Source organism: Myotis daubentonii, chromosome 7, assembly GCF_963259705.1.
Source record: "Myotis daubentonii chromosome 7, mMyoDau2.1, whole genome shotgun sequence".
In the NCBI taxonomy this organism is placed as follows: Eukaryota; Metazoa; Chordata; class Mammalia; order Chiroptera; family Vespertilionidae; genus Myotis; species Myotis daubentonii.
In genome coordinates, this window is record NC_081846.1 from 1,430,121 (window position 1) to 1,450,070 (window position 19,950).

At 50.9% G+C, this 19,950-nt stretch overlaps 1 protein-coding gene across 1 annotated transcript in view; it reads right to left on the bottom strand.

Annotated features, from left to right (window-relative positions):
• CALCRL (calcitonin receptor like receptor) overlaps positions 1 to 19,950 on the bottom strand; it is a 73,268-nt gene that overhangs the window by 3,643 nt on the left and 49,675 nt on the right. Inside the window, exons 9-14 of the mRNA XM_059702528.1 lie at positions 15,753 to 15,879; positions 12,702 to 12,855; positions 11,334 to 11,394; positions 11,185 to 11,251; positions 4,669 to 4,887; positions 4,280 to 4,321 (exon numbers count right to left, since the gene is read on the bottom strand). Coding sequence (XP_059558511.1) covers positions 4,280 to 4,321; positions 4,669 to 4,887; positions 11,185 to 11,251; positions 11,334 to 11,394; positions 12,702 to 12,855; positions 15,753 to 15,879 — 670 coding nt within the window. The remainder of the gene's footprint in view (positions 1 to 4,279; positions 4,322 to 4,668; positions 4,888 to 11,184; positions 11,252 to 11,333; positions 11,395 to 12,701; positions 12,856 to 15,752; positions 15,880 to 19,950) is intronic.

A 19,950-nucleotide genomic window follows, 5' to 3' on the forward strand; every position in this document is an offset into this window, starting at 1 on the left:
TTGAGTGAACCATCTTTATGTTAGGGAATCACTGCTCTTACTCTGCACTTGTAGATTCCATTAATATTTTCCTTTCCATGCCTTATTTTTGAAGCTTTCATAATGAATATGAATGCATTGTTGTAAAACAAATAGCCAATACAGATGCCATTACAAACCTGTGTGTGCAACTTTGAAGTTTATAACAATATCTTTAGAAACAGAATGAGATGATGAATGAGAGTATAAAAGAAGAGGAACAAGAGATAAAAGAAAAGAAATAGGAGTACAGGGAATATAAATCATCATCATCATCATCATCATCATCAACATCACCATCTGCTTTATCATCATCATCTCCAGCAGCAGCAACAACCTTTTACTGAGTGATTAGCATACGCCAGGGGTTGCGCTACATTCTGGGGGGAAAAAAGAGCAGGGCTCCTGTCCACATGGAGCTCACTCCCCGGGGGGGAAAACGTCCCCAACAGAAAATTGCAGATGAGATGAGGATTGAGAAAAACTAGACAGGCCATACCACAGTGACTTTGGATTTAACTGAGCATACGACACTGGTGTGATTTCCTTAGGACTGAGTCAGTGAGGGCCACTGACTCCCCCCCCTCCCCCCCCCCCCCCGGCGACACCCTGGGCCTCTCCAGGTGTCTGAGGAGAGAGGAGACGGGCTTGGGGGCCATCTGTTTCTTGTTATACGTCTCTAAGCCACATTCCAGCGACCGGATCTGTGTCTTTTCAAAGCATGCGCAGCTTTGAACAGTCTCCCTTGCCCAGCCTGGTGCGGCTCAGGGGCTGAGCATCCACCTACCAACCAGGAGGTCACTGTTCCATTCCCGGTCAGGGCACAGGCCTGGGTTGTGGGCTTGATCCCCAGCGTGGGGCGTGCAGGAGGCAGCCCATCAACAATTCTCTCTCGTCATGGATGTTTCTCTCTCCCCCTCCCTCTCCCTTCCTCTCTGATATATATGTATATATATTCTTCCTCAAGCTCCCCTATTCCTTGGCCCTTTGATTACTGCCTCAAAGAGAGTTTGAGCATCTGATTTTCATGCTAACTCAAGATCCCTCGCTGTGTTTGTTACTAAGGGACGGACTGACTGAAGACAGTCATTATATAGTTTCTGAGTGGAAGGAAGTAGAATGCAACTGAGTACAAAATATTCTACTGAATGTCACTAAGACACTGACAGGAAGTCGGACCTTAGCTGTGAATGTAGGACTTAAGAGTCTGAAAAAGGAAAGCTTAACCTCTAAAAGCCGAAATGGTTTCTGAACTGACTGTTTGCTCTTGAACTGCCTTGATTAAGATCAGCACCCTGGCTCCTATCAGCAAACAAACACACACACACACACACACACCATGGAAGTGAACAAGGAGCCTAATTAAAACCTATCGGCCTTTACGCATCTGTTTGTGCATATTATTCTCCATAAAGGCGTGATGCTTTTCATTTGCCTCATTTAATACAACTTCAAAGTCATCTGGGTCATCACAATACTTGAGAGTAGTTATTCCACTTGGTTCTGGCTGGGTACCTTCAATAGGACGTTAACGTGGCCACTTTTAATAAACTTTAAATAAGAAAAATTTAATAGTGAAAGGTAACAAGGAAAATCGCCGTTGGATGGGAAGATAGCCTGACGTTATTAAAGATGTTAAAATGTTTTTCATTGTTTTACATGTGTGTTATATAAATAGCTAGGCCAACTGTTTAGAATATTATATTACAACTCTGTATACCCCTTAGCAGCTGATAAGGAACCAATGCTACACTCAACCTAAATCAATGAAAAGATATTTAATAAAGCTTCATAAAGAATTCTACCCAGTTCTCATTACAGAACATGGGTCCTGTTGTTCTCAACACAATTTTATTGACTTTGTAAAAATAACTGCTCTCCAGTACTGTGATTATTCACTGGCCAGGGCCCTGCTGACGACTAGAGTTCCTGGTTTATGCAAACAGCGCACATTTCTGTCCGCATGGACGAGAGATGAGATGAGAGAATGTCGCCCGGGCACTTGTCAGGCCACAGTTATTTCACTAGTGAGAAATGCAAATAGACATTTTGCCTAAAAAATAAAGTACACAGCATGTGAGAGTAAAACAAGAGCAGAGATACTGAGCCAAAGCAAGCGATTCCACCTAACGGGGGACAGGAGAGGGAAACAGGTCCTCTGAGGATGATTGTTAGAAGCACATGACGTCGTTGGGCCCACACACCGTGAATCCGGAAGCTGCGTTTCCATGTTGTGAGCGTGTGAGAGACGGAGAGAGAGACAATAAAGGCGGATGATGGTGTTTCTAGAGGAGAATGAATCAGGCAGAAGCAGGGTTACATCTTAAGAGACGAAGAGCAGGGGACAGAAGTTGCAGATGGGAGGAACTGAAAGATTTGGCAACGGCTTGGCTCACGGGTTTTGTAAGATTGAAACTTCTCACTGCCACAGGGTTCGCAATGTGAGGACGTGGCAGAAGATCAAAGCGCGCCCCGCTTGCGTACTCAGACGGAGTGCAGCTCGGCGCTGCCAGGAGTGACCCGGTCCCTTGGCGCCTTTTCTAAATTAAAGGGCCCATTTGAGATTTCACTCCAATATGATTATTTTTCTCTTTTTTAAAATGTATTTTTGAAAATGGGCGGCCTGACAAATCTAGTAAGGAATCTAGCATGTACTGAGGGTGCACCACGGTGCTAAAACTTTATGTTCCTCGCTTCCATTCATCCTCGCGGGCCCCGTGTGAGGAACTCGCTGTTACTTTTCTTTAGGGTTAGAGCATTGGCCAAGGGACCCATCCAGAACCAAGTGGGATCTTTGGGGTTTAAATGCATTGCCACAGCCGTGCTTTTATTCTATGCTGCCTCCTATCTCCACATATTTCATCAGTGATTACGTTTTGTACCTTTTCAATTTACCCCCCAGAGGTGCCTATTCATACATAACACGTTCTTTGCATGTTGTCCATACCCCTCTCATCTAAGTTTAATGATAAAATCCCATGTATGCAGCAACCGGGATTGTCTGATTCAGCTTAAGTTTGTAGTGGTACATAACAATTGCTACTTGAATGTTATTATCAGAAATGATTTATCTCTTTTCCTTGATTGGGTGTTCTGTCTCTACTTCTCACTGACTTTAGAAAACAGCACCTGGCCCTCTAGAGAGAAGAATCCGGGAAGCACCACTTGGTGACATGAAAGGTAGTCTCTACTGCCGGACAGTTCTACAGCCGTTGGGAGTAAATCACTATATACAGCAGATGCCTCTGTTCACAAATTAAAACATGTCAATTTTAATTTAAAACTTAAACTTGAAGTTTTACTCTTTGCTAAGAGAAAGAAGTAAAAGGCGATATCTAATTGTTCCTAAGACGCACATGATTGCCAACATGGACTTGTCTGGTGGGAACGGTTCTCTAAGGTCACGCTAACTGCTTCCATCTGCTCTCCGTCTGAAGCTCCGCGATAAGCTCACAGTTACCGAGTGTCCCCGGCTCGCTCAGCCGCTGCCTGGGTTTCTAAACTTGGTCACATGTTGCCAGAACCCTCCAGCAGGTTAAAATTTGTCAAGTGGATTAAACACATACAGAGCTAGGCCGACGGAGCGCGAATGACTGCGCATCACGCCGTGCGTGGGCATGAGAAATGGAGCACCCCCAGATTCTAGAACTCCCGAAACTCCTCCGTTAGCACAGACTTGGACGGAAATGTTGAAATGTCCAGGACTACATGGCTGTGTTTCAAATCACAGCGCGCCAGGCTCTCGCTGTCCGAATCCACTGCAGCTCCTCCTTATATAACCGAGTCTAATTTTTAGAAATGCTCTCGTATCTACCCTAAAGCTGTTGCCAAACAACTCATGTGGGCCAGGCAGGGGAAAAACAAACAAACAAAACACAGAGAAAAGGGGAAAACAAAATGAGCCCATTCTCCTTCCTCTGAGAGGCCGTGCGGGTCCTGTGGGGTCCGGGAGGGGCTGGCCCACACAGGTCAGCGTCCGGGGGAACAGGTCACTTCCAAAGGCAGGTCCCAGGCTCGGTCAGTAAGAGCCCCGGACGGAGTATCTCAACGTGAGGCCACTCTGTCCCTGGCCATGACCTCCCTAAAGGGCCTGAGAAGAGACTCCATGGTGCTCTGTCCTGAGGGAAACACTATTGGCAACAGTTGTCCCTGGGGAATTCATAATTCTGCCTCATGGGGTTTTGTTTGTTTGTTATTTTTAAAGAAAAAAAAATACGTGGTTCCTATGAACCCATCAAAGGAATACCATCAACCACCATACCTCTCCGTTAAAGAAGCAGAAGATTGTGGAGACCAGAAGGCCCTGTAGGAGAAAAACAGAACAATCTGATTCCAAGCCGAAAAGATACGGTCCATGATTTAAAACCGGCTCACGGCCCGGTGGTCAGTGGAACCTGTGGGTCCAGTCATACCACATCCTCCAGGTGCCCCCCTGCCCGGGTGCGCCCACCTGGGAACCCACCTACTGCCCAGGTGGCCGCACCTCCGCGCCCCCCCTCCGCCCCGCCCCTGCCCCCCGGGCCCCCGCCGCCCCGCAGGCCGCCCACCTGGGAACCCGCCTACTGCCCAGGTGGCCGCACCTCTGCGCCCCCCAATGCTACCCTCCCCCGCCCCTGCCCCCCGGGCCCCGCCGCCCCGCAGGCCGCCCACCTGGTAGTGCATGAGGATGTTCATGACGTAGTCATACACCTCCTCCACGGGCCTGCCCTCGGGGCGCCACGGGAGCAGCACAAACTGGATGCCCAGCAGGGGCACGAGGATGAGCGTGGCCCGCACGGCCTTCATGTAGAGGTGGGACTCCGCCTGGTGCGTGACCTTCAGCTTCGTGATGAGCACACGCACGATGTTCAGCAGGAAGAAGAGGTTCACCTGGGAGAGAGCAGCGCGGCCCGTGGGAATTCCCTCCCGTTTAAATAGCCACACATAAGTTCCCAGATTTATACGTTAGAACATGTGTTCTCTTTAGCTTCAAAATGGAACTTGAAGATTTACTTTTAATAAATCTTTATTGTTGAAAGTATTACTTAAGTTCCCTTTCCCCCCAAGCCCTCACCACCCTCCATCTGTGTCCATGGGCCATGCACATACGCACATGAGTTCTTTGGTTGTTCTCTCCCCACCCCACCCTCCCCTGCCTTCCCTCTGAGGTTTGACTGTCTGATCGATGCCTCCATGTCTCTGGCTCTATTTTTATTCATTAGTTTATGTTGTTCATGATATTCCATAAATGAGTGAGATCACGTGATATTTATCTTACTCCGAGTGGCTTATTTTGCTTAGCATAATGCTGTCCAGGTCCCTCCATGCTGTTGCAAATGGTAAGGGTTCTTTCTTTTTTACAGCAGCATAGTACTCCATGGTGTAGATGTACCACAGTTTTCTAATCCACTCATCTGCTGATGGGCAGTTGGGCTGTTTCCAGATCTTAGCTATGGTGAATTGTGCTGCTATGAACCTAGGGGTGCATATGTCCTTTCTGATGGGTGTTTCTGAATTCTTGGGATCTAGTGCTAGAAGTGGGATCACCAAAATCCAACACTCTTTTGATAAAAACTCTCAGCAAAGTGAGAATAAAGGGCTCGAACTTGATGTTTGATCACATGCTAAGAGAAGGAAGTGAACTATAATGTAAGCAAAAGAGAGATAGATCTCTCATCGTTTCCAAGATGCACATGGTTCCAATGTGGACATTTAGCGGGAGAAGCGGGGTGAAGGGTCTTGGCGTTGTAACTGTTAGAGTATTTTCAGTGTCTGGGAATAGGATATTTGTATTTCCAGAAGGTTGAATTATTAATTTAACAAGTATGTCGACTTTAAAGGACGTAAGTTTGAGAGAAGTGAAATGATGGTAGAGTTATTGTGGAGCACATTTCATTGAGGGATAGTGGAGTGTTTTTCTCAGTTCATTTTCTTAGGCAATTTTTTTTCGAAGTTTTATTTTGGTTCAAAAACTCAAGCTTTTAAATAGTCTCAACTCAAACAATGGAAAGACTTATTTTAACAAGTTCTAGTTTTCATGTGTCTCTTCTGTATCAGTGTATCAGTAGGTACGTCCCAAATATATATTGCACCATAACAGCCATTTTCATCTTCTTGGTTGATCCTTTCTGTCTTTTTTTACTTTTATATTTTTGTGATAATCCTCACACCTCCTCCAAAATAGAACTGTAATCCTTTTTATCTTTAGACTAGACTGAATCCCACATTTAAACTAGTTGATATTCAATCTACGTCATCCTAGAGATTTTTTTTTAAAAATGGCATCCACAGGGCTTTCTGTTATGTTAGTCACTTTCTGTAATTACATATTTACTGTGCGCTAATTTTCCCCAAGAGAAAACATTTTCGTTGAAAGGGAGACGTAAAACTTCAAAAATATAGTGTGGCTAAGTTTCCCAGGAAATGGGCAGTTCTGCTGAAACATGCCCCCGCGCCCTGAGTATCACTTTCTCTCTCTCCTATTCTGAGCCAAGTCCTATCTTCCCTTTAATATGTTTTCTCTGCCCACTCCCGCCTCCAGGGGCCACGGCATGAACTCTGTGCCCACTCCCGCCTCCAGGGGCCACGGCACGAACTCTGTGCCCACTCCCGCCTCCAGGGCCACGGCACGAACTCTGTGCCCACTCCCGCCTCCAGGGGCCACGGCACGAACCCTGTGCCCACTCCCGCCTCCAGGGCCACGGCACGAACTCTGTGCCCACTCCCGCCTCCAGGGGCCACGGCACGAACCCTGTGCCCACTCCCGCCTCCAGGGCCACGGCCTGAACTCGAGGAGCCCGGGGCTCTGGTGCTGCTAGTGTGCTCCCCTGTCCCGTGTCCCCCCCGGAATCCAGCGCCTGCGCTTGTCTTTTACGACCCGGACATTTCCAATCGCATGCCCATGTGCAATCGCTATCTGCACACTTAATGCAAAACGTAGCGGCGGCGCCTCCCTTCCTGTAGAAAACAGCGAACAAGTAGCAGACATTGGCGGGCTGAAGGCATGTGCTAGGGAAATAACAGGGCATAAAAATATCCCCCTCCCATCCTTAGCGAATCCAGTGGGACACGTGCTGCAGAAGATAGGGCTCCCTGTCATCCTGAGGGAGACGCGTCCGTGAGGAGCGAGTGGCTGCGGACCCAGGACTGTTCCTGCTGATGACAGTCCCGAGTGAGCCGCCAGCAGCTGTGAGGGTGACGGCTCAGCTGTTCCTCCCCCAGCCCCCAGGCCCTTCCCAGCACTCACGGCCGTTTATAAGGTTCTGACCAAGTAGACACGACTACCAGCTCACGGAGACGAGAATGCTGCCCCTCGTCTGTTATGGATGCAGAATTGCAGAATCGTCCTATGCGAGGTCAGAAATGACAGGCCAGCAGAAATGCTGCCACTTGGATGCCCATCGCAAGGACATTGCTAAATGCAAATGCCTCTCCAGGGCGGTAAGTCTGGTTTCAAGTGTGAAACTAGAAACTAAAAGTCATCCCACTTCACTTCCTGCCAACACATCCGCTTATTCTAAATAACAGCTAGAACAAGAATTTCACCTTGCGTGAGCTGTACCCGACTCTCCTCTCTCTCTCTCTCTCTCTCGGAGCAACGCCGGTGAAGAGGGGAGACCTGCTACCCATCACTCATCACGGCCACTCATCTGCAGGCACAATGGGCATTTGCCTGCCACCTGCCCCCCTGGGGGCATGACAGGAAGGCAGGAAGTGGGGTGACCCAGCTGGGGGTGGCAGGAGGGTGCCTAGAAGCCACTGCTGCCCCAGAACAGCCGGCGATCCCTGAACTGTGCACCCCAGTGACCTCAATGTGTCTCGCTGACCCGAATTCAGTGCATCTCCTGCAGCCTCCTTAGCGCGTCTCAGAAATGCTGAGCCACTCCACCCCCACCCGCTCTGGAGGCCGTGTGACAGCGGGAGGCGGAAAGGAGGCTGGTGGTGGTTGAAATCTTATTTATAAAAAACCAAACACACACACACACACACACTCAATCACACATACACACACATACACTCACACACATACATACATGCACACACACGCACATGCACACTCACACACATACATACACACACGTACACATACACACATGCACACACACTCACATACACACACTCACACACACACTCACATACACACACACTCACACATACACACTCACACATAGACACACACTCACACATACACACACTCACACATACACACACTCACACACACACACAAACACACCTTATAGACACAGACAATGTAGGGTCCTCAGCAGAGGGGAAGGGGGTAGGGGAGGCAGAAGGGGTGCAGGGGGCATAAATGGTGATGGACAGAGACACGGCTTGGGTGGCAAGTGCACAGGACACTGTACAGATGCAGATTACAGACCTGTGCTCCTGAAACCTGTATGATTCTATTAACCCAGCCACTCCAATAAGTGCAGCTTTAAAACACTGTGTAAAGACACGTGACCATATGGACAATAGTGAGAGCCCCTCCCTAGACCTGGGACTTGACCTGGGCGTGTGCGGGCGCAGAGCCTAACGGAACAGAGAGACCGGTCTGGTAGAGAGACAGGCTCCCAGCTGCTCCTCAGCCCAGAAGAGGAGCAACGTTTCATGCAAAGGGTGCGGGTTCTCTCCCTTTTCACCGAGCAGCTTGGCTGGGTCCTGGACGGCTCCCTGCGCCTCCCTCTGGGGTGCAGCCGGCCTCCCAGGGCGGTGACTGGCGGCTGACCTGCCGCTGGGCCTGCGAGGGGCTCCCCTGCTCCCCAGCCTCCCATCTGCCCTGAATCTCAGGGCCTGGCACAGGCGGTTCCCGGGCCCCCATGCCTGCGGCTGGGAGCGCCCGTGTCAGCCCTGCGTGCGGCCCCTGGGCGCTCCTCACAGTCAGAGCGTCAGGCAGACATTCGGTCCAGGAGTTTCCTAAGCGTGTCTGTGAGCTTCTGTGATGTTCCCAGCGCCCTGTTCCTCGCTCACTGCGATGCCTCTCATTTAACCGACCCAGCCTGTGAGGGTCCTCCTCCCCCCCTGACCCAGCCTGTGAGGGTCCTCCCCCCACCCCAGCCTGTGAGGGTCCTTCCCCTGACCCAGTCTGTGAGGGTCCTCCCCCCCTGACCCAGCCTGTGCGGGTCCTCCTCCCCCCCTGACCCAGCCTGTGAGGGTCCTTCCCCCCCCGACCCAGCCTGTGAGGATCCTCCCCCCCTGACCCAGCCTGTGAGGGTCCTCCCCCCCTGACCCAGCCTGTGAGGGTCCTCCCCCCCTGACCCAGCCTGTGAGGATCCTCCCCCCCTGACCCAGCCTGTGAGGGTCCTCCCCCCCTGACCCAGCCTGTGAGGGTCCTCCCCCCCTGACCCAGCCTGTGAGGGTCCTCCTCCCCCCCTGACCCAGCCTGTGAGGGTCCTCCCCCCCTGACCCAGCCTGTGAGGGTCCTCCCCCCCTGACCCAGCCTGTGAGGGCCCTCCTCCCCCCCTGACCCAGCCTGTGAGGGTCCTCCTCCCCCCCTGACCCAGCCTGTGAGGGTCCTCCTCCCCCCCTGACCCAGCCTGTGAGGGTCCTCCTCCCCCCCTGACCCAGCCTGTGAGGGTCCTCCTCCCCCCCTGACCCAGCCTGTGAGGGTCCTCCTCCCCCCCTGACCCAGCCTGTGAGGGTCCTCCTCCCCCCCTGACCCAGCCTGTGAGGGTCCTCCTCCCCCCCTGACCCAGCCTGTGAGGGTCCTCCTCCCCCCTGACCCAGCCTGTGAGGGTCCTCCTCCCCCCCTGACCCAGCCTGTGAGGGTCCTCCTCCCCCCCTGACCCAGCCTGTGAGGGTCCTCCTCCCCCCCTGACCCAGCCTGTGAGGGTCCTCCTCCCCCCCTGACCCAGCCTGTGAGGGTCCTCCTCCCCCCCTGACCCAGCCTGTGAGGGTCCTCCTCCCCCCCTGACCCAGCCTGTGAGGGTCCTCCTCCCCCCCTGACCCAGCCTGTGAGGGTCCTCCTCCCCCCCTGACCCAGCCTGTGAGGGTCCTCCTCCCCCCCTGACCCAGCCTGTGAGGGTCCTCCCCCCCTGACCCAGCCTGTGAGGGTCCTCCTCCCCCCCTGACCCAGCCTGTGAGGGTCCTCCTCCCCCCCTGACCCAGCCTGTGAGGGTCCTCCTCCCCCCCTGACCCAGCCTGTGAGGGTCCTCCTCCCCCCCTGACCCAGCCTGTGAGGGTCCTCCCCCCCTGACCCAGCCTGTGAGGGTCCTCCTCCCCCCCTGACCCAGCCTGTGAGGGTCCTCCTCCCCCCCTGACCCAGCCTGTGAGGGTCCTCCCCCCCTGACCCAGCCTGTGAGGGTCCTCCCCCCCTGACCCAGCCTGTGCGGGTCCATCCTTCCCGCTGACCCAGCCTGTGAGGGTCCTCCTCCCCCCCTGACCCAGCCTGTGCGGGTCCATCCTTCCCGCTGACCACGGCTGAGCACACAGAGCCGCAGGAGGAGACAAGCGGACCCGCCGAGGTCCCTTCGTCTCTTTCAGGACAAAGCGCACGGCGAGGCCGTCTCAGGCTGCCGCTTAACACGGCGCGTCATACGTGTCCCTCGTATGTGCACGGAGCAAGACAAGGGAAAACCCCTGCCTCTGAGATTTCCCTGCTGATCAGTGTCGTCTCTTCCCCGGGCTGTTTCCCGTCTCCATCCGCCCGGGGCCCAGCCGCTGTCCCTGTCTGCGGGCCCTGAGCCCGGAGCGCGCGGCTCCGGAGGCCAGGCCACCCCCCGCGTCTACCCTCTGCCTCTGCCCTGTGCTGCGCTGCCAGCGGGGGGTGGGGGGACAGGGGATCAGAGCGGGGAGAGGAGACTGAGCATCTCTCTCCTTCTCCTCCCCCCAGGCTGTGGCTGGGCCCGGCTGTGGCCCGCAGTGCCCGCCCCTCTGCCCGTGGCCCAGCTCCTCCCAGCGCGCCTCCCACCCAGCCCCCTGGCAGCCCCGGCCTTCTCGCTGTGATAAGGGCTTCCCACTGGGTCCCCCGGGCCTCCCCCCAAGAAGGAGCTCCCTCCCCGCCCGCCACCGCTAACGCAGCAGCAGCCCTTCCACGCGCCCACTGGCCCCGCGTGGGGGTGGGGTCGGTGCCTGGGACCTGCAGGTGCTGTGTCCGCGCCCCCCCCCCCGTCCCCTACCCCCCGCCCCCCTCTGCGAGGCTACAGCCCGGACACCGACACGCGTGAGAGCAGGGGAGCCGCTACCCACCAGCAGGGCGGCGCAGATGGGGCCGTGGATGATGTAGAGCAGGTGCGTGTCGGAGCTGATCCAGCACCTGCGGGCGAACAGAGAGGGAGGGGGGTGAAGGTTTTGCCTCGCTTCGTCCCCAGAGAAGCCAGGAAGGGGCGCTGCCTTACTTGTCGTTGTAGTACAGGCTCCTGCCCACGGCGTGCGTGCAGGCGGGGATCAGCGGGAACCCTGTCGGCGACAAAGACACAGGTGATAGGCAGCCTGGCTGAGGGGGCGCCTCCGTGGCGCGGCCTGCGGGCCCCAGGGGGCTCTCCCGCACCATCACGCCGCACGTTTAGGGGTAAATGTGACGTCTGTGCTCAGGCAGTAAGCGTGCTAACCGTCAGCTACTTCCGGTTCCCAGGTGGAGGGTGAGTTACTTTCCAACATGTGCCATTTGGGTCCACGGACCCCGAGCCTAGCGCCCGAACACGCTGCTGCCCACGCCCAGGCCAGAAGGCAGGCCCGCAGCCCTGCGTTTTCCGTGGGAAGGGAGTGGCCGGTCGTGGGCAGGGTTTTGTGTGTGGGGACAGCGGGGACTGATTGACTAACTGCACAGAGAAAAGAGGAAGAGGAAGGAGAGGCTGCATGTTCCACGAGTTTGGGTGGTGTGGGCATCCTAGATCAGACCTCCAAAGAGACGTTTTAAAGGGTGACCCGAATGTGCCAAAGCCGCGTGTGCGCCTACACAGCGTATCTGTCTGTCTATTGTCTGACTGGGTGCGTAGGGAGATGAATAGAGAAGCAGATAGACAGGTAGGTAGGTAGGTAGGTAGGTAGGTAGAGAGATAACGTGCCATTTCAGTTATGTTTCTGGAAACTAGTCCTATTGAATTTATTTTCAGCATTTCGTATTTCGCATCATTCCTGTTATTCTTTTTAAATGCTAGGAGCCTACCACTGTCTGCTTTGTGAATGACACCGATTCAGGGGACCGTGTGGGAAAAAAAGACATTTTGCACGCTCGTATTCAAGAGCTGATCCCCATACTCTCAGATAACATGGCAATGTTGTTGTTTCTTAAGTAAACGTTTTAAAAATGGAAGGTCAAAGCTAGCTAAGCCCAGTGTTCTTATTTTGCACATGAGGAGAGAGGAGACTCAGAGAAGTACAAACACTGGATCCCAATTCATTGCCCTAATTCTATTGCTTTCGTCCCCGTGCAGTTAGCCCAGGTCCACACTGGAATATTAAATGGGAAGAAAAGCTGTGCCTTTGCAGTTGCCTGGGGCCTCCGCACACAGTGAGCCAGCGCCGTTGTATTCAAATATCTGACTTCACCGCCCTCGGCACAGGGCAGTCACCTGGACGTACTTAAAACGATGCAGAATGAGTATGTTCAGATGACAAAGGAGCTGCACCCTCGAAAGCAAGCATGTCACACTCAAAGGCTGCCACGAGCCAAATAAACGAGGCCCTGGGCCCGCGGGCTGTGACTTTGACACGCTTGCTCTACGGGCGCATGAGGCAGGCGGGCGGGCAGCTGCGGGTCTTACCCCAGCCCAGGACGTGGTACCACAGGAGGCGCTGCTTCTCGGCGAACACGGCCACCACGATGAGCGTGTGCAGGTACACGCCTTCGCAGAGCATCCAGAAGTAGTTGCAGCCCATCAGGTAGAGGTGCAGGAACTGGGACACCTTGCAGCCCACCTGGGGGGGGGGGACAGCAGGGGCGCGGGTGGTTGTGAGTTCACAGGGCAAGTCCCGCCGAGCTCGGTCATACAGAAACACGGGACGCCCTTCTCTACCCAAACCGCACACGCAAATCATCCAGGTTTGCACAACGCCGCCTTCATGCTCATCGAACGGCGCCTCTGGAGTCTTAGCCTTGACCCTAACTGGTGCGATGGTGAGCTGCACGGAGAGGTGCACTTCCCGGTGTGTTTTATTGCTTCTTTTTAAATCTTTATTGTTGAAAGGATTACAATGTCCCCTTTTCCCCCATTGAACTCTCCCACCCCACCCCAGGCCTCATCACCCTATTGTCTGTGTCCATGGGTTATGCATACACGCGTATGCGTTCCAATGTGTGTTTTAGTTATTATGTCATTTTAAGTGTAAAAGTTTCACACGTGAAGGACTTCACACCTATTTTTGTTTTAATTATGTCTATGAACTCCTGGATTGTGGTAGTCTGTCGGGAAAAAAATCCGAATAATTATAAAAGCAATTCATGAGAAGTGCCAAACACTCGGGAGTCTTGCACATTACGTGCGAGCAGTGCGGATGCTCATCGAGCAGGGGGCTACGGAGCCTAGACGCTGTCTTTCCAAACATGGGGCCCGAGGGCTTCATGTCGGAAAAGAAGGAAAGTGCTTTCCTGCCTCTATCTCGGGGTCTCCATGTTCTCGGCTCTTAAAGAGGCAGGAAGAGGAGGGTCAGGTACAGGGCGAAGAAAACACGGAGCAGTAGCAGATACAGGACTCTCGTAACCAGGGAAATAAATGAAAAGCTCTCCCAGAAACACAGGGCCAGTTACTCCCATCAGCGCCAACTTCCAATCTGGAACTCAATAGATATTTAGTGGCAATGGTCACCATTCTTGAAATAAATATTTTTTTTTCACTAAAATAAAGTCAGAAATGAAATACACTGGAAAATAAATATTGGGTTCTCATAGAATAGTAATAGTAACATTTGCATATGATTTAGCTAAAATGTTTTAATGTATATTATTTTAATTAATCTTTAAAGTGATTCTGAGGCGTGGATTATTATTGATCACATATCCCATAGATTAAAACTGCACTAAAAAAGTTAAATGATTTCCTGATATTCGCACAACATCCATCAAAGCCACAGTCTGAAGACAAGTCCTACAATTCCAGTTTTGTTTTCATGACTATACACAGTGCCTTCTGCCTCAGGACATTTATAAAACCTACTCTTTCGTTCAACATATTTTCAGGTTGCATGACACTAAATTTTAAAGAACATCCCTTGATGTCAAACGCAACACCACATTAGCCAAGTTCGCTCGAAGGTAAGAATGAGTTGCTCCACTCGGCTCCACAGAAAAGGTAGCCTTCCGCTTGTCCATATACCAGAAGTTCTCAGATACTCCTAACTGAGTTTTTAATTCCTAAGTTCATTAACCAAATTAATCCATAAACTGTTACAATGAAAACAGCTGGAAGCGTGCTTCAGGAAAATAGCTGAGCATGGGTGAAAAAAAAACAACGGACAAAAAATGTTCTAGGTTCGCACACGTCCACGCAGTTCGCAGTCTGCGTGTGCAGCGGAAGTCCTTGCACAGGACGTCGGCCTGAATCCCTCGCTGCGCAGCTGGGACGGGACTCCGAGCTCCGAGCTCCCAGAAACCCACCCGGAGGGGGCAGGGCGCTGGCTGGGAGTCAGGGGCTAATCGCTGTGTGCTTCCTGTCTCCTCACCCCCTGGCTCTAGAGGGAACATTCGCAGGACTAAGCCACCCGATGCACGTGGGCAAGCAATGCAGGGGCTGGAGGGTTTGGGAAATTTCCCTGAAAATACACGGAGCAGTGTGGATGGACCCACTGAGTACAAATTCCTCCCTCCCCTGCCTTCAGTAACTAGATAACTTAATCCCTAAAAACCCCACTTGCCAAATGCAGATATATACACACCCTACAAAACTCCATATCGAGCTGTAGCAGAGGTATTTGTAAACGTGGTGAAAAATAGGATTTAAAAAACGTGAGTGCTTTTTATTTATGCAGATATTTTAATTTAAATGTGGCTTACCTAGACATACAGCTTACAAAAACTGTAAGTTTCCGCTTACGGTGTAAACACGTGGCTTTATGTTGCGACTGCCTCTGCGCTTACCGTTGTGTATCTCTTGGTAGCCGCCCTACAAACTCGCCTTCCAAAGGAATTGCAAGGAAACGTCTCATAAATGTTTGCTGACACGTGGGGACTTGGAAGAGCCCTTCAGAAATTTTGTGATGATAAATTTTAACATTATACAGGGGATGTAGAATTTATTTTTCTCTGTTTTTGTTAACTTTTAAAGTCAGCTGGATACCAAAAATATAATTTAAATGTTCCATTTTCAAGCACTTTTTCCCCCCCCTAATGACACAGTGAGTTGATTGATGTCTTAATTCTTTTGAGCAAAGGCTATATAGTCATAAACGCTTACGTCCTACCAGTAGCAGGACTCCAGCCATAAGTTGAGGAGAAGGTATGTGTAACATTTATAAATAATGGAGGCAAAAAAAGTATTCTTCCTTTTAATACTGGATCATTTTAACTTGAGGAATATTGAGATACAGGGTGTCTCCAAAAGTGTATACACACATTTTGAATAACTAAAGGCCGTGTTTATTAAAATACATTTCATTTTCCAAATGGAGCTCTCCGCTGTTAAAGTATGTACACATTTTTTGGGACGCCCTGCATTTACCTCTTTATATGCTCTCTATATGTTCTCTGTATGTCAGACCTTACAATACATTACACACACGAGCACCTAATTGCACGCCCAGCACATGCAGCAGGACCTCCCCGCTCTGGCGCAGCTTCCCCACCAGCCCTTCGAACCCAAGGTCACACTGGCTTTACTTACAGGATCCGTGGCCACCAAGGCCTGGTTGTTGGCCACAGCCGTGAGATGAATGATCGTGATGACAGAGTTACAAACGAAGGAGAAGAACAGGTTTTTGTGCAAAGTAATCCTTTGGCAACTTAGGCTCCTAAAAGGCAAGAGAAAACAAGGTGTGATGACATCATACAATGCTCCCACCTTTTTCATGAACAATCACTCAAATAAGACACATTCGTCGTACGTAACAGCTGCTCAAACAGGGAAGAATGGTTTCCTCCCCCCAAGATTCACTGATGATGAAATTTTAACGCGGGAGAGCCTGAAGTCTTAAAACACAGAGACCGACATGTTGCTTCAGGAGCAGGAGACAGACAGAGGGACCGGAAATGAGTCTAAACCAGGCCGCTACATAAACTTTTGTTAACCTCTCAGGATGATTAGTATTTTAATTCAGAAACTGAGATTCTCAGTGAAATTGATAAAAAGTGCAGCTAATTAGCCCGGCTGGCGTGGCTCAGTGGTTGAGCATCAACCCATGAACCAGGAGGTCAGGGTTCAATTCCAGGTCAGGGCACAGGCCCGGGTTGCAGGCTTGATCCCCAGTGTGGGGCGTGCAGGAGGCAGCTGATCCATGACTCTCTTTCTTTTCTTCTTCTTTTTTTTTTTTAAATATATTTTATTGATTTTTTACAGAGAGGAAGGGAGAGGGATAGAGAGTTAGAAACATCAATGAGAGAGAAACATCGATCAGCTGCCTCCTGCACATCTCCTACTGGGGATATGCCCGCAACCCAGGTACATGCCCTTGACCGGAATCGAACCTGGGACCTTTCAGTCCGCAGGCTGACGGTCTATCCACTGAGCCAAACCGGTTTCGGCATGACTCTTTTTCATCATTGAAGTTTCCATCTCTCTTCTTCCCCCTTCTTTCTGAAATCAATTTTAAAAAAGAAGAAAAAAAAGGAAAAAAAGTGCAGCTAATTAATTTTGAAAATTTTGGATTTGTCAGCTTCCCATACAGATCAGGGTCTTTTTAACCCCCTGGGGTAGTCCAGAAGGTTGTTCTGTACCCACTCTGTGTGATGCTGGTAGGGGGGTGAGTACGCAGGCCAAGCATGACACAGCTAGCATTGTATTGAGAACAGTGAATTGACAAAAATACAGACTTAGCAACTGATGAAGTCTGTTCAGCTTTCCTGAATTTCTCTCATTGGTCCAATCATAGTTAAGACATTAGGATTTTACCACCTTTACTGGAGGCCTCACGTGTAAAACAGAATAAAAGGTCTGGCTCGATGGGATTCCTATGGAAATGGGTTTCAGGAAAAGTTGTCCTTAATGGCAGGTTGCGTTCACGTCCACTTGACGAGACGCCCATACGTGACTGACCGTGTGCCTCCGCTCTGAAGCTCTTATGTGAAGACTGATTGTGGGTAAAGTTTTAAAATAAAACAGCGGTTCTCAACCTGTGGGTCGCGACCCCTTTGAGGGTCGAGCGACCCTTTCACAGGGGTCGCTAGAGGCCTTACAGTGCAGGTGCTGGTGCTGCAGTCCCCATCGGAGGAGGCGGAGGGTGGGAAAGTGAGGTCCTGCCCTTGGTCGCTGGAAGGCATCTCTCTGAGCGTCTGTTTCTATGCCTCTCAGGCTCCTTCCCTTCTGCCGGCTGCGCTCCCCCCTCCCTGTGGCTCAGCAGGGAGGGCTTAGAAAGGAGCTGCTGTGTGGGAGGGCAGGTGCGGGGGGAGGGGGGCGACCCAGGAGAAGTCAATGGGGAAAAGCAGAAATAAGTAATATTTTCAACAATAAAGAATTTTTTTTTTTTTAAAAAAGAGCTGCGGCCGCCTCCTCTCCTCGGAAGCGGTGGTCTCTGTGCGCACAGTCCCCAGAGAGGCTGTCCCCCTCCTCGGTGACAAAAGGGAGTTTCCCGACACAAACAAGGCCATGCGACAGCCACACTTTAAAACCATGGACGAAAAGCCTGTCTTCATGAGTTATTTAATGCCAGAACCAAGCAGATGCTTAAGAGCGCTCATGAAATCAGGGCATTCGCCCTTCATAAACTCCTCTACAAACACTGTGTTTGTAATGAGCTGGACCACTGCCAAGCCATTCCCCTCATGGTGTGAGGGTGCCCAGCACATGGGGGGCCTGTGCCTGTGGCTGTGGCTGTGGGTGTGGGTGTGGGTGTGGGTGTGGGTGTGGCTGTGGCTGTGGGTGTGGCTGTGGCTGTGGGTGTGGCTGTGGCCTTGGCTTCTGCCCTCTGTCCCTCCGGGTTCTGTGTGACTTCCATGCAGACAGACACCCTCTGACGTGTGCTTCCCACCAATGCCTGGTGGTAGAACGCCTCCCATCTTTCCAGAAACGCATATTGTTGTCTTCTCAGCACACTCATTACCACATGTAAGCACATTCGTACCAATAAAATCTACTTGTAAAGCAAACCAAGCATGCGTGTGGAACACACACTGGCTTGTTCTAATGAAACCCTAAAAGCATTCCAGATCTTTCCCATGTTAACCTACAGCCAATTTCACCTACTCTGAATTTTTAAATGTGCTTCTTCTACTCAAAGTATTTTTTGAAAAATGGTTTTATAGGCTTAGAGAATATTTTACCACAAACCCGCTCTCCTGTGTCTAAAGGTTACAATCTCCCTTTCTCTCTCCGTGGAACCTACAGAATAAAAAATGTAGTTGGTGGGTCTGTATTGTGTTCATCTCATGTTCTCTCCACATAATTATTTTAGAAATTATTTCAATATGCACGTTCGACACGCGGAGTTCCAGAGGCAGTTGGCGTAAATGTGTCGACAAAGCCATTACACGTCATGTGTGATGTATGTGATGTATGTGATGCTGTGCATTCGGTCGTCTTGTGGGGCAATTAGAAGCAGGTGCCTGAGTCGGTGCACATGGATCAGAGGGCTTTGAAAGCTGGCCTGAGAGGGAGCCTGGACTGTGCCACCGGCGTACAGTACGACTTGCACAAGTTACTTACAAACCCCAGTCCTCAGTTTCCCCATCTGTCACAAGGAGGTAACATAGGGCTCCCAGGACTGGCGGGAGGTTGAGTAGGGTAGGTCGTGTCTCGTGCACGGCGTGCTATCCCGCACATGGTGAGCACGCAGTCTTTTCTAACATAGTTACTGTGTGTCTGCTTTCAATTAGCTTCTCCGGTCTTCTTTCCCCACAAATAATAAAATAGCATCAAAGCTCACCTCAGGGACACAAAACCGCCCATTCTCAGTCAGACCATGAAACCGCGAATCGCCATTTAGTTATAAAACACGAATGGAAAACCAGATTGCAAGATATATTACAACTTTGAGGAGAAAGAAAAAGTCATATTATTTATGTTTTGTATTTCCAATGACAAAGTTTTAATCCATTTAAATGAGTGCCTAGTTTTTATACCAAACAATGGATCCTTAGGTATCCTAAATGATTCATCATTTTATTCCCAGGAAAATGTAGTTATGCTTAAGTGGCATTTATGTTTCAACTGCTCAAGCAAAATAGATGAAATATACTTCTATCAACAGAAATATATGATCTTTAATAACATTACAGCTTTTAATAACAAATTTACTGTTTAAAATGAGTCCAAATTTGTTAATTCATTTGCTTTATATTTCCACTCCTGGGACTCTTTGCCATTAACCAATAATAGCAATTACATTATGGCAGAACTGGGTCTTGTTGGTGGAAATCCATGACTTCTTTGCTTTTTCAATAGATTTTTAGAGAGAGAGGAAGGGAAAGGGAAAGAGAAAGAGAAAGACGGACATGAGAGGGAGCATCCATCAGGTGCCTCCCGCACACCCTCAACCGGGGATCCAGCCCGCAACCTGGGCCTGTGCCCGGACCTGGAATCGAACCAGCAGCCTTTGGGCGCCTGGGACGATGCCCAGCCAGCTGAGCCGCAGGGGCCGGAGCGACCATGACTTCCTGCACTGCTCTGCCCTGGCTCGGATCTGATGCTCTAATGTGGAAAGGCAGCGCTTTCCTTACGTGATGACCGCCGACGCATTTACAGAGCTTTCCTACTGAGACTTGCGCTACGAGTAGGAATGTTCCAGCCCGCACCGGCCCCGTGAGAGAGAAGGAGATGGATTTTTCAGCACATTGATTAACATTCATAAATTTGGAAAAAGCCCTAATAAGTGTAATCTGGTAAAATGATACATGGAAAAATATGGTTAGCTAAGTCATATCCAGTGTTA